This window comes from Phodopus roborovskii, unplaced genomic scaffold, assembly GCF_943737965.1.
Source record: "Phodopus roborovskii unplaced genomic scaffold, PHOROB, whole genome shotgun sequence".
In the NCBI taxonomy this organism is placed as follows: Eukaryota; Metazoa; Chordata; class Mammalia; order Rodentia; family Cricetidae; genus Phodopus; species Phodopus roborovskii.
In genome coordinates, this window is record NW_026126459.1 from 29,488,419 (window position 1) to 29,501,570 (window position 13,152).

The 13,152-nt window shown below is 40.3% G+C and overlaps 1 protein-coding gene across 2 annotated transcripts in view; it reads right to left on the reverse strand.

Annotated features, from left to right (window-relative positions):
• The window catches only part of Hibch (3-hydroxyisobutyryl-CoA hydrolase), a 70,897-nt gene that overhangs the window by 38,778 nt on the left and 18,967 nt on the right, over positions 1 to 13,152 (reverse strand). For both annotated transcript variants that reach the window (XM_051190130.1, XM_051190129.1), the window contains exons 4-6: positions 8,952 to 9,036; positions 4,167 to 4,247; positions 1,393 to 1,445 (exon numbers count right to left, since the gene is read on the reverse strand). In XM_051190130.1, coding sequence (XP_051046087.1) covers positions 1,393 to 1,445; positions 4,167 to 4,247; positions 8,952 to 9,036 — 219 coding nt within the window. The remainder of the gene's footprint in view (positions 1 to 1,392; positions 1,446 to 4,166; positions 4,248 to 8,951; positions 9,037 to 13,152) is intronic.

Below are 13,152 nucleotides of genomic sequence, written 5' to 3' on the forward strand. Positions count from 1 at the left end.
CATAAATAAATGGTTGTTTTCTGGTTCTTCTCTTACCACACACACTACCTTTCAGTTCAGTTCAATTCACTGACTTCTCCACCTGCTCTGCAGGTCCCTTCTGACCCCTCATTCTGTAAAGACTAGATCTTGTTCTAATCAGCACCAGACCATGTATGTGTCACTTGCTCTGTGATTATTTAATATGTTCCTCCAGTTTTACAGCAAGTAGTTCAAAGCACATCTTAGTCTTCTTCGTGATAGCACAGACACCAAGCAAAACATCTGTCAACTGAAAGGAACACAGTTTTAAGGAAACACTAAACTGAGTCTGCAATCCCAGCAGAAGCAACTAGACTGAGAAACCAAGACTACCTAAGCTGTAGAGCAAGACCCTATCTCAAAGGAGAAAAAAAATTACAGCACTTCCATGAATGTGAAATGTAGGACAGAAATAATTCAGTGACCCGCCTCCCCACTACTGAAGATCCAATGTTGGGTTTTTCTCCCAATACTACTGGAAGCACTCAGCTAATGTGTAATTAGGAAAGGGGGTTATAGAGGGAATAATGGTGTATACCTGTAATCCCAGCCAGCACCTGGGATGCAGAGGCAGGAAGGAACATCTTGAGCTCCAGGCTATCCTAGGCCACATAAAAGTTGGTAGCTGGCCTGGGCTATATATCAAAGTCCTAAAAGGGCTAAGGATAAAACTCAGTGATAGAACATTTGTTTAGTGTACATACAGCCCTGAGTTCACTGCACAAAAGGGGGAAACATCTAACATGTAAATAAAACAGTGCAACCAGAGTTGGGAAGTACTTGGTAAAGTACTTGATGTAGGGTATGAGACTCTGTGTATGAATCCCCAGAACCTACATAAAGCCCATGTCTACAACTCGTGCTCCTAAGAGGAGGAGATGGGAGCAAAATCAGGAGAATCCAAAGTTTGCAGGCCAAGCAGCCTGACATACACAGTAGAAAAATAACAAGAGGCCTTGCTCAAAGACTAGAAGGGATAGGCTGACAAACAAGGCTGTCCTCTGCCCTCCACCCCTGCACCATGACACATGCATGCCTGAATATTCTCATATTTTACCGCCCTACATGCCCCCCGACACACACACACGCACACGCACACACACACACACGTAAGATTTTTAAAGTACAATCAGCTTCTGTGGCTTAAGAGAGTTTGATAACTACAAAGGTTAAAATAGATTAAGAACACAAAATATTCTTTTGGTACCAATACATTTTATATCCCAAATCGTGAGGATCTGAACCTGAAATAAACATATGTTCCAATGAGCTGCATTGTATTACATTCACTTTCTCAATTTAACGAAATAATCATTATCTTATTTTAATACAACTCATTAAAACAATGAAAATAGCAAAAAGTCTACTTACCCCACCCATTGTGACCCCATCAATAAGGGCAACATAGGGTTTCTGACAGGAAGCTAAAAGAGAAAGAGCTTTAGTTAGAATATCTAAAATACATCCACTTTCCAAAGAGTCCTGGTATGTGCACTCTAGTTTCCCAAGGAAATATTTAAAGAAATATTAAGGAAGACTATTACATAGTTTGTAACATGTATATTTCATTGTCAATTCACTCATAGTCATGATAAAATAATCATTACTGCTTAACAACTCGGTCTTAAGTCGGAAACAAATAAAAGTTTTGTATTATTTGTCAACTAAGAAAAATAATTAGCATCCACATTATAAGCCACATACCCAGATGTGCTTTAAGAACATAATTGCTTTCTATACAATGACAGCATCAGGATACATGCAGAGAAGTACACTGTACAGGGACAATCACAGAGTGGGGGTGACAAGACCCGGATTCCAGTCTCAGCTTTATTATTAAATGAACAGCCACTGAGTGACATATAAGTTATATGACACATACACATATCGGATAAGGATGTTTCATGTACTTCACCCACAAATAAGTGTCTTCATCTATAAAATAACGCCTAACACATGTCCTCAAATATTCCTTCCTGTTTGAAAAATTCCATTAATCACATAAACTTTTACTGTCTCTATTTCTTTTTTAGGTTTTCTTCTTAGAGAGTTGGGCAGAACATAATGACATAACTTATGGGGCTTTTGTCACATCTTACTGTCAACACTACCCCGATGAAGGCCAAGGTAAACCTGCATTCTGATACATTCTGGAAATACTCAACATATTCACAAACAAAGCATAACTCAGACTTCACACTCACAAGGTCTGTACGTGCAGTTCCTTAGAAACTATAGAAGTTATTGTGATAGAAATATATATACAGACCTCACACCAACTACTACAGAAGTGTATATTTCAAATACAAAATATTAGGTAATAACTAATGCAGGACATGAAGCCAGAATCTGCCAAATCTTTTACTGATTATAATATCCCTACATTCAGAAATTTTACCTCAAGACTTTCTCTCTCTATTATTACCAAACACTATCTTTACACTGCCTAAACACTTTCTATGTTCTTTCTGTTTCATTGAAAAAAAAAAAAGAGTAGTCACTGTCCACATGAACCATTTATATTAAAATTATAAACATTCAAAATTCCATTTCTTGATTACAGCACACTTGTAGCCACACACCTTGTTAATTTTCTAAAACCATAGGATGTTTATGATACTATACTGTGAACTATAACTCCAATGAGATTCATGGGAAGAGGACTCCTACAAAGAGCTCATTTCTCACTGAGTCAGGGTGAAACAAGTCATTGTCTTTGCAGCCCAAGCTTCCCCAGGTACTAATGACTGTACTCACTTGCATTCTCATAGTCACACATTCACATATTCTCCGTCTCCCTCTCCTTTTCCCTCTCCCCCCCCCCTCTCTCTCTCTCTTTCTCTCTCTCTCCCTCTCCTTCCTTACATGTGTTTGTCTGTCTGCCTATTGTCTCAAGGCTCAGGAATGAACCTCAGGCTTCTGGGTTACATATTCCCAGGCTTCCATAGGAATTTTTTTATAAGGAGACAAAACAATTATTAAGTTAAAGGAGAAGATACAAAAATCCAAGAGTAGTCAAAACAAAAGATGTGTACAGAAAGTCGTCTTTTTCTGGGAAATGTTGGAGACAATGTGCATCTGGATAGCATATCCATTCCACAAATTACCACTATACAAACGTTAGCAAATGGTCATTAGAGCAGCATATAGCCATCTCTATCAGTAAAAACTAGGAATGACCTCCTGTGTACAAATGTAGAATAGATAGTGTTAGTGCACTGACAACACTTGGGAGAACATAAGTACCAGGGTCAGCAAGCAGCACTCAACAGTGAACTGTAGTGCTAGCTGTATCTTTTACAGGTCAGATGCATCAAATGTCTTGCTGTGTTTTCAACTCAATTACATCTTATTTGGACACACTCCCATCACTAGTCAGGGCACATGTGCATACAGTTCTGTAAGTTGGTTTTAACCACAAAGTGTTATTACTCTTCTAACGTCCACTGAACACTTATGGAATTGCGCTATAAATTCTAACTCCACAGATTCGTGAAGGAAAGACCTGCATCAAAGAGGTCAGTTCTCCCCAAATTAGTGCAGAATAAGCCCTATGATGTTAAAATCAATTTAAAATGTCTACAAGAATACATTACAGATTAATAATGGCAAGGCTTTTGAAAAGGGCTAAGATTCAGGGCTAAGGTTCCTTCTGGTTAAAGAATGGCAGCAAGGAAAACCACAAAAGGGGTTGAACTCTAAATTTAAAATGTATTATTCTTATATCATGCAAAATCAGAATATTGCTACAATGTGTACACTTACGGATACAAATGCTGTATTAATTTATCTTTTCAAAACATGTTTGACTAAGGTAAATGCTACTTCACTTCCACAGAAACCTAGAACTCTGATTTTAAAGACATTTCTACTCCAGAGTTCCTAGAGAAACAGAAAATGGTACTTTATTTTATTTAGAAACCTAGAATGCAAGTTTTCTTATCTTCTGAGAAAGCTATCTAAATGATCAAGAGCCTACATTTCACATTGATTTTAGACAAATACAGAATAGTTTTACCAGTTTGACCAAAAAGTAAAAATGAATGTTTCCATAAAAAGTGCCTATTGGTTGCATTCTAACAAATTACAGAGCCATCCCAGCTCTCAATTTCAAGTTCAAAGGGCAGAGTGGAACACACACATACCAATGGCGTTGTTCAGGATATATTCTTCTCTGAAAAAATCTTGGGTCAAACTCTGCCTTGTTTTTTTAGCTTCTGAGATTGCTACAGAAGGAAGGAAAAAGAAAAAAATGAAGGAAAGAACAATTACAAATCATAAAGATGGCTTCCAGTCAATACAGTCAATATAATAAAAGTCCTGTAATGATTAAGTGCTGGAGGGAGGGGAACTTACAGATGGCTTTAATATTTGAAGTCATCTATAATGATGACATATCACCCATTGTCAGAGATCCATAGTCCAATGTCAAAGCTTCAAAGCAAAAATTCTTCTTTTACTTATTGTGCTGTGAATATACACACATGAAAACAAGTATCCATGCACACGCACAAATGCATGCATAAACACACACATGTGCAAAACACACACACACACACACATTTTTACCCACAGTTCCTGGCACCTTAAGTCCCTCTGCACAGGAGGTCACAGACACAAGAACTTCTCTACCTAAAGCAGGTCACAGTCTCTATGCTTTCCCCTCCCACTACCTGGATTTGACCTGGATCATAACAATCCCATTTGAAGAGTCCTGTCCCAGACTTCAAAGAAAGGAATGGGCTGAGAAAAAAACAAGGATTTGGACACACAGGCCTTGCTGGGCTTCCCATTGGTCTATTTGCATTAAATTATACCGATCACACTTCTGCATGTTCCTCCACGCTTCTACAGTGAAACCGTTAGGGAAGTCCAAAGGCTGCAGAACAATTACAGATAATGTATTGAGAAGAATATATCCTCAACAATGCCTCTGGTGTAAGTTTGTGCTCTGCTCTGAGCTTTGAAATTGAACAAGATTTCTGATGGGTCAACGGGAGGAGGTTCCACACGGACAAAAAGGATATGGAAGCTCCATACCCATTTTTCCACACCTTGTCCCATCCCTGTATCCTTTATAGGAAAACAATACAAGTAAGATGACTCAGGCCCCCCTGAATATGGGTCTCAGTGAGAAGGACTGAGCAGTCTAAGAGACCTCAGACATGGAACCAGGAGGTATCCCTGGTGCACAAAAGAACCTTGTGAACACATCCCCCATGGAGGGATAACTGCCTTAACCTAGGGACAGGAGAGAAGCCCTAGTCCCTACTTCACATGACCTGACAGAGCTATATGACCCCACCTGGATAGCATTCCCCTACATGTGGAATTGGGGTGAGGGGATGGGAGGGGAGGTTGGTCAGGGTGCATTTGAGGGGGCAGAGAGGGTAAAAAGGAGGGAGGGAAGGAGGAAGGGAGAGGGAACTGGGATCGACATGTAAAATAATAAATTAAAAAGTATTAACATTAAAGTTTCAGTTACAACTGAAAAAAATGTATAAATTGAATTAAAAAAAAAGATGACTGAGGCACACCATCCTATGCAATGTAAGTCACCTCTAGCTGACCTAAAACATCCAATATAAATAAAATTTGTTGTCACAAGGCGTTGAGGGACTAATAAGGAAAAAAAGTACCTTTTTGGTACAAATATAATTTTTGCCAAACTGTTTCACATCTATAGTGAGCTGAATCCATAAGGCAGAAACATCAGTCACCAAGGGCCAACAATACTTTCCTAAAAAGATCTGCTGGGACTGTGCCATTACAATGTAAAGGAGGGGTAGTTTCCTGAAGGGGGGGGAACCCTTATCTGTTGTCCTTTGTTGAGTTGGAGCCTCACTTACCAACTCCAAGAGTCACTTTGCCCCAAGTTCCTTCTAATTTTACTTAAGCAAAATTTATATATTGTTGGTTTGAATGAAAATTGTGGTGGTTTGAATGAAAATTGCCCCCATAAGTTCAGAGAGGGAATGGCACTATTAGAAGGAGGTGTGGCCTTCTTGGAATAGGAAGAACTGTGTCACTGGGGGCAGGCTCTGAGGTTTTAGAAGCTCACGTCAAACCCAGCATTGCTCTCTCTCCCTACTGTCTGTGGATACAGATGTAGAACTCTCAGCTACTTCTCCAGCCCATGTCTGCCTGCATGCCACCATGCTTCCTGCCATGATGACTATGTACTAAATCTCTGAACCATAAGCTAGTCCCAGTTAAATATTTTCCTTTATAAGAGTTGTTGTGGACATGGTATCTCTTCACACCAATAAAAACCCTTAAATAAATACACACACACACACACACACACACACACACACACACCCACACACACACACACATATACACATTTAAATTAAATAACATACACCTTTAAAATTTTTCTGTATCTACTTGTAGAATTTTCTGGAATTTGCATTTACTGTTTTGTATGCATAAACTAGAATAATTCTGGAATTTAAAACTACATTCTATATTCTTTATATTCTAAACAAGAATATAAAGTTAGTCATATGGCATTTACATGAGAAATGTCCCCAACAGGCTCAGGCATCTGAACACTTGGCCCATGGTTAGTGGTGCTATTTGGAAAGGATCTAGGAGGTACTATCTGAAGAAACTATGCCACTGGGAGCAAGCTTTGAGGGCTCATAGCCTCACCCCACTTCCCATTTTCTTTCTGTGCTTTATGCTTAATGGTAAAGATAGGCTCAGATCTCTCAGAGCCATGTTCTGGCTGCCTACTGCAATTTCTCTCCTGTCATGAACCCCCCTGGAACCATAAACTGAAATAAACCCTTCCTCCTGTAAGATGTCATAATGTTTTAGCACAGTAACAGAGACTCACATTAGGTCAACTCATATTCAGAAACTGCTCACAACAAGAAACCACTAAACTCACCAATGCAGTAGTCTTTCCCATGTGGAAACTGACAAGACCGTGGCCCCACTCTAAAGAAAAGGCACTCCCAGGGGTGAAAACCATGTTTTAAAATATTGATGTTATGGTTGTTAAGACATAGAGCACAGGCATGCATGAGACCCTGGGTTTGATCTCTAGTACGCACATGTGCACCAGTGCACATAAGCACATACACACATACCACACAGACACAGGCACCAACCAGAGTCATAGGCACACAGGCATGCATGTACATACACACAGTATCTCACACACATACAAACAAAGTCACAGTCACAGGCATACAGATGCATGAACTTGTACACACATAGCCACATACATGGTTATCAAAATCATATGCAGTCATAGGCATACTGGCACTCACATGCACAGTCACGGGCACACAGGCACATACATGTGTGCATACATAATTCATGTTATAGGCAAAACCATAACGTTAAGGAATTAAGGTTTCTATTATATAGTAATTTTAAATTTCAGCTACTTTAAACTGAGTGAGCATCTGAACTTGATCCTGAATCTAGGTTTACTTTCCTTCCTACTGATAATGAAATGATCTATATAAACTTGCAAATTTGGTGAACAATCAACCCAAAAGTTGTTGTATTTTAATAATAAAACAAATATGCAAAATCATAACGGGGGGGGGGGGTGGAAATCCCTGAACCCTACCAATTCCATAAGAATTGAGAGTAGTAAACTGAAGTCAAAGGCTTTACTTCTAATAATTCACATTGGGGAGAAATTGTACAAAGCCTTAAGTTTCCACTTAACTCTTATTATTTATACTAGAGAAATAAAGGTACCAGACCCTCACTCAGCCTCATGATTTAGCAGCCATGACAGGCTACAGAAAAGACATGTAGGCCTCTGACTCAGCACATGACACAAAGATCCCCAGGCCTCCCAAGAGCTTAGAGCCAAGACTGAACACAAAGAAACTCCACACCCGCCTAGCCTTCTAGATACTTGGTTCCTGGGAACTGTTTGGCCACCAAAGAAACTTCAGGGGAGGCAAAACCTCCCCTGTAGTCTCCAGGACACAGTTCTGAAAACTACTGGTATCTATGTACAACAGGCCACCTGTAAGTAACAAGACAGAGCCATAGAAACTACAGAATGTTCCCTCTCTGCACTGACCAATGAGAGTAATTGGTACACAGGTATTTCATGCCAAAATATAACTTTGAGAAATTCCCTTAATAGTTACCCAAATGTCAACCAATCAGAAACCAACTTTGTACCTACTGATGTAATCCTGTGATTTTTGCCTTTAAAAACCTGACAGTAAACAGGGAACTCATTTCCTCTGGTAAATGCTGCATCAGCCAGCAAGATGAGGTCCCTGTAATGGTTGGATGAACAATAAACCTTACTTTTACATTTCAGAGGGTCTGTCTCCCTGGTGGTCTCTTTGGGGATCTTTGAGAATTGGGCACAACAAGAACAATATATAAACTGTTAAAAAAAAAAAAAACATCCTTTTCAATAGTAACAACCAGCAGTGATAGCGATGAGTTCATAACTCTCATCACAAAAGCAAATATTATCTTTAATAGTTAAATACATATAGACTAATTGACCAACAATAAAAAAACAAACAAACAAATTTTAATCTCCCTGTCTTTAAACACTCAACAGTATCATACAATAGGCTATAGTCCTAACTCTGCTCACAGAACTTGCTGTCTGGACTGAGAAATGGAAAGTGATGGAAACAAGCGTGCATCAGGTCTGGATGAGAAGTCCTTCACATGGTGATGATGTTGATGACATTGTGGGGGTGGGGGTATGTACCATAAAAGGAAAACAAGATATCTAAATCTCAGCACTGTACATGGGTAGTAAAATAAAATCTCCATTAGAATGGTAACAAATTCTCTATATTTCTCATCTTTAAAAGAATTATTAACATATAGCATACAATTCTAAAGAGCCAAATAAAATCTATCTCACGTAATTTCCAATACTTACTAGCTCCAGTGGGTACTGGCTTACGGTTGCACTTTACCTTTGATGTCCCCTCCAGCACAGAAGGCCTTTCCGCCAGCTCCCTTTATGATGATCAGGAATGTCTCAGAGTCCTGTTCCCACTTCTACACAAACATAGAAGATGATGGTGGCTTTTGAGGGCACAGTAAATACAAGCCCATTTAAGATACACTCACACACATATGTGTGCACACGTGTGGTCTTTCCTAAAACATACCCAGAGGAATGGATTCCACCCACTTCATTTCACTTTCATTATAAGTACAATCTGTGTTCCAGGAATATCTGTCAAAGCTTTAAGATTAAGATGAGTAAGTATGGGCCTAATAGCAATGTATTATTTACAATTATGAGTCTAGTGAACAAATACACACAAAGACTGATGGCATGTGGTGCTGCAACAACCTTTCCCCCATGGCAAGATAGGACTATTATACCAAAAAAAAAAAAAATATATATATATATATATATATCTCGCAGTCATGATACTTAGAAAGTTCTTTAAATAGGTAGGGGATGATGATGAGGGTTTAGTGAGGTCAGAAAATAAAAAGAGTATGATGAGTTTGGGGTGCAAATCAATGGCAGAATGCTCACTTTATAGCCATACTACAAAAAAAAAAAAAAAAAAAAAAACCATTGTTCTCATTTCCTCACAGCTAAGGAAAGCAGGGTACAGAGATTAACATGCCTAGCCTACAGAACTGAATACTCAGAGATGCTTTCAGCCTTATACTTTCTAATGTCTCATACATACCACTTTAATTCCTATGACCTTCTCTAATGATGGCTAAGAAATATAAAGGATGTGAGGGTTGGGGTGCAGCTCAGTAGAATACTTGGTTAGCAGGCACTGGCAGGGAGGAGGGGAAGAATGGGGGCCAAGCAGCAAGAGGAAGGAGGAGTTAGTCAAGTAATTTAAAGCAGCTGCTTCACAAGGCTAGAGTTGCACACCTCCAGTCCCAGCGAGAGGAAGACTGTAAATCTAAGGCCAGCCTGGGCTATCTAGCTAGACTCTGGCTCAAAAACTGAATGACAAAGTGTCTTCCATGCAAAAGGTCACTTAGAAACAGATCAGACTGCTACAGATTAGATCTCAGATCTGAACAAATGGCTAACTGAAGTGCCTATTTTACATACAAAGATGACCTGTTCTCCACCATGTTCTCCTAGCATCCTTCAGTCCCTATCTGTTACACAGAGTATGGCCGGCATACCCCCATCCCTACCCTAAACTTCTCTAGCCCAGAAGCTGAGCTACCCATGCCCCAGCTGCCCTTCCCTATATAATCCAGACATTTTGGTTACCTGCCCCTTTTTTGTATACTCTTTACTCTCCTGGTCTCCTGGCTCTTAGCCCACATGGAGGGGCCCCAGAGGGTGTAACAGGGAAATACACAGTGGTCAGACCAGAGGGCACCGCAGGAAAATGCCCATGTGGAGAAGCATACTTCAGGAGCCAGGAAGATACCCTTCCCCCTCTCCTCACATGACATGATGGAGGGTCCTGTTCACTCTGGACTCTCCCAGATGTCCCTGTCTCTGCCTATGCTCTCCCTTCTAGTCACAATAAACTTTCTCCACCAAGCTGAGGCGCAGTCATGTCCTTCCTTTTTACTTCTTTTCATTCATCTGGTGCCAAAGCCCAGGACTGGCATACATGAGTTCCCTTCCAAGGAATGCAGCCTCTCCAACAGAGCTGATTTGACTCTCCTAAGGTATTTGGATCATTTGTTTCTGCTGGCTTCTGCCAACCACCATATTAGCCTCCAAATCCTAGAGTCCAATTTTTCAGCTGCTTCCTCCCTCCACCTATTCTACCCATCTCTTGCCTACTCAGCAAGTGTCCTCTCTCCAGCTCCTAGAGCCTGCAACACCCTCTGGGATGCCATACATGGGCATTTTCCTGCAACACCCTCTGGGATGTCATACATGGGCATTTTCCTGCTATGCCCTGTGGGATGCCATACATGGGCATTTTCCTACAACACCGTCTGGGATGCCATACATGGGCATTTTCCTGCTACACCCTCTGAGATGCCTACCACATGGGCATTTTCCTGCTATGCCCTCTGGGTCCTCACTCCTCTCCTTCTATTAGAATCCCCCCCCCTTCCCTCAAGAGCCTCTCAGTCCACCTCTTCAACTGTGTTCTCCACCTGCTCCATGCATCTCTCCTCTTCTTCTAGGTAAATGTCACCATGAGCTGCCTGTTTTGTCTGCTTTTACTACAGAAGCTACACAGGCCCCTATTCTTGTCGAAAGGAACACCTCTCCTCTGTGACTTGTGACATTTCTCTGACATATCTCTCAGTCTGTTTGGGGCAACCCTAGATTAAAATTCTTGTCACAGTGACACTTAAGGCCCCTATTCCCTTATGGTCTCTCAGCTCCTTCCTGGAACTTCCTCATCTCCCCTGAGAACTACCTGCTTCCACAGCTTCTCTACTCTCCCCTGACAACCTTTTCCTTGCCTCCTCCCCCACAAAGCTACCTGCTCTGTCTCTCCTGGTACCCTCCTGGACCTGTACGTTGCAAGTTTCCTTGCTTCCCCCTAGGAAATGCCTGCTGAGTTCCACAGCTATCCTGGGCCCTTCTGGATCTCTGACAACTGTGGTGGTTTGAAAGAAAATGGCCCCCACAGGCTCATAGGGAATGGCACGATTAGGAAATGTGGCCTTGTTGGAGTAGGTGTGACTGTGTTGGAGGACATGCACTAGGGAGCAGGATTTGAGGTCTCAAATGCTCAAGCCAGGTCTAATGTGATATCACTTCCTGCAGCCTGAGGAACCAAAAGTAGAATTATCAGCTCCTTCTCCAGCACCATGTCTGCCTACACCACCATGCTTCCCACCATGATAATAATGGGCCAACCCTCTAAACTGTAAGTCAGCCCCAATTAAAAGCTTTCCTTATAAGAGTTACCGAGGTCATGCATTTGTTCACAACAATAAAACCCTAACAAAGATGGCAACCTTGTCCCTCAACTCCCTCCTGAAGTCTTGCAGCTTCTCTATGACCTCATGGCCTCTACAACACTGGAACCTCCCTGGGGTGGGTTCTGGTTTGTTTTTCCTTGCCCCTCAAAGCTACACCATTCTGTCTCTCAGCTCCCTCTTGGAACCCTCCCTATAGCAGAATTCCTTGTGGACCCTTCCTCCTCCTTTTTCTCCTCAGACTGAGACTCTATTAAAACTTCATGTCTTATTGCAAATGGCCTCAGTGAAGCTCCATGGCTAAATATGGTACACTTGAGTTCCAAATTCTAACAGATTGTAACAACTTCTGCCAGCACAAGCAAATGATCCCAAAGTATCTCATCTCTAAAGTTTTTAAACTTTCTACTCTTAAGTCTTTTATCTATACAATATCTCTGTGCTCTGCTCTAAAAAAAAATCTTTTAAGACTAGTGTGTAAACAGTCTTTATCTCAGGATTTGTAACTTCAATGGGTGTGGTTAAAGAATCTGTAAATTCTGTATCAAAAATTAGCTTAAAGCCTGTAACAAAAGTAGACAGTTTAAAAATCTCTACATAGGTGATCTTAATTTGCTACAACATATTCTTGTTTAGAAAAAGAGATGCTTTTAAATAGCAATCATGTGGCTCTCCCCCATCTTGGCTGATGATCTCATCAAGATCTGTTGAAGAGTGTATGACATGTAACTTCATCTTAAGATGACAAGGTGGCATAGAGCAGCAATTATAAACCTTCTTATTCTGAATGAGTTCTCTGTTTTTCATTATACTTCCTTTTTAGACTAAGGAGAAAACAGCAAGTTTCCAAAATATTTTGGATTGGTATGGATTTTTGAATGATGATAAACTGTTATGGTTTAAAAGGTCTACTCTTATGAACAAAGGTTGACTTGGAGATCTACATCTAAGTCCTTGTATTTTTGCTAACTGTTCAACACCAGGCATCTGGAAAATTTAGATAAGCAATAATATATGTTTGATAAATAAGGTATATTTGATAATCAAGGTTTATAAATTCCTAAATATTTGTCTAGATTCTTTGTGTTTGACCACTTTGTTAAACTTTAGCTATTTGGATAAACTAAGCCATTCAAAAAAATGTGATAGTCTATAATGGTGCACTATGAAAAGATAAGAAAAGTGTTCCCAGTGTTCCTATGGACTGTATTTATGGTTTAAAGTTTTATTTCTATGTTAAAGGATTTTCAATTAAATCTTCCACTCTAATTTAGAAAGTTCAAA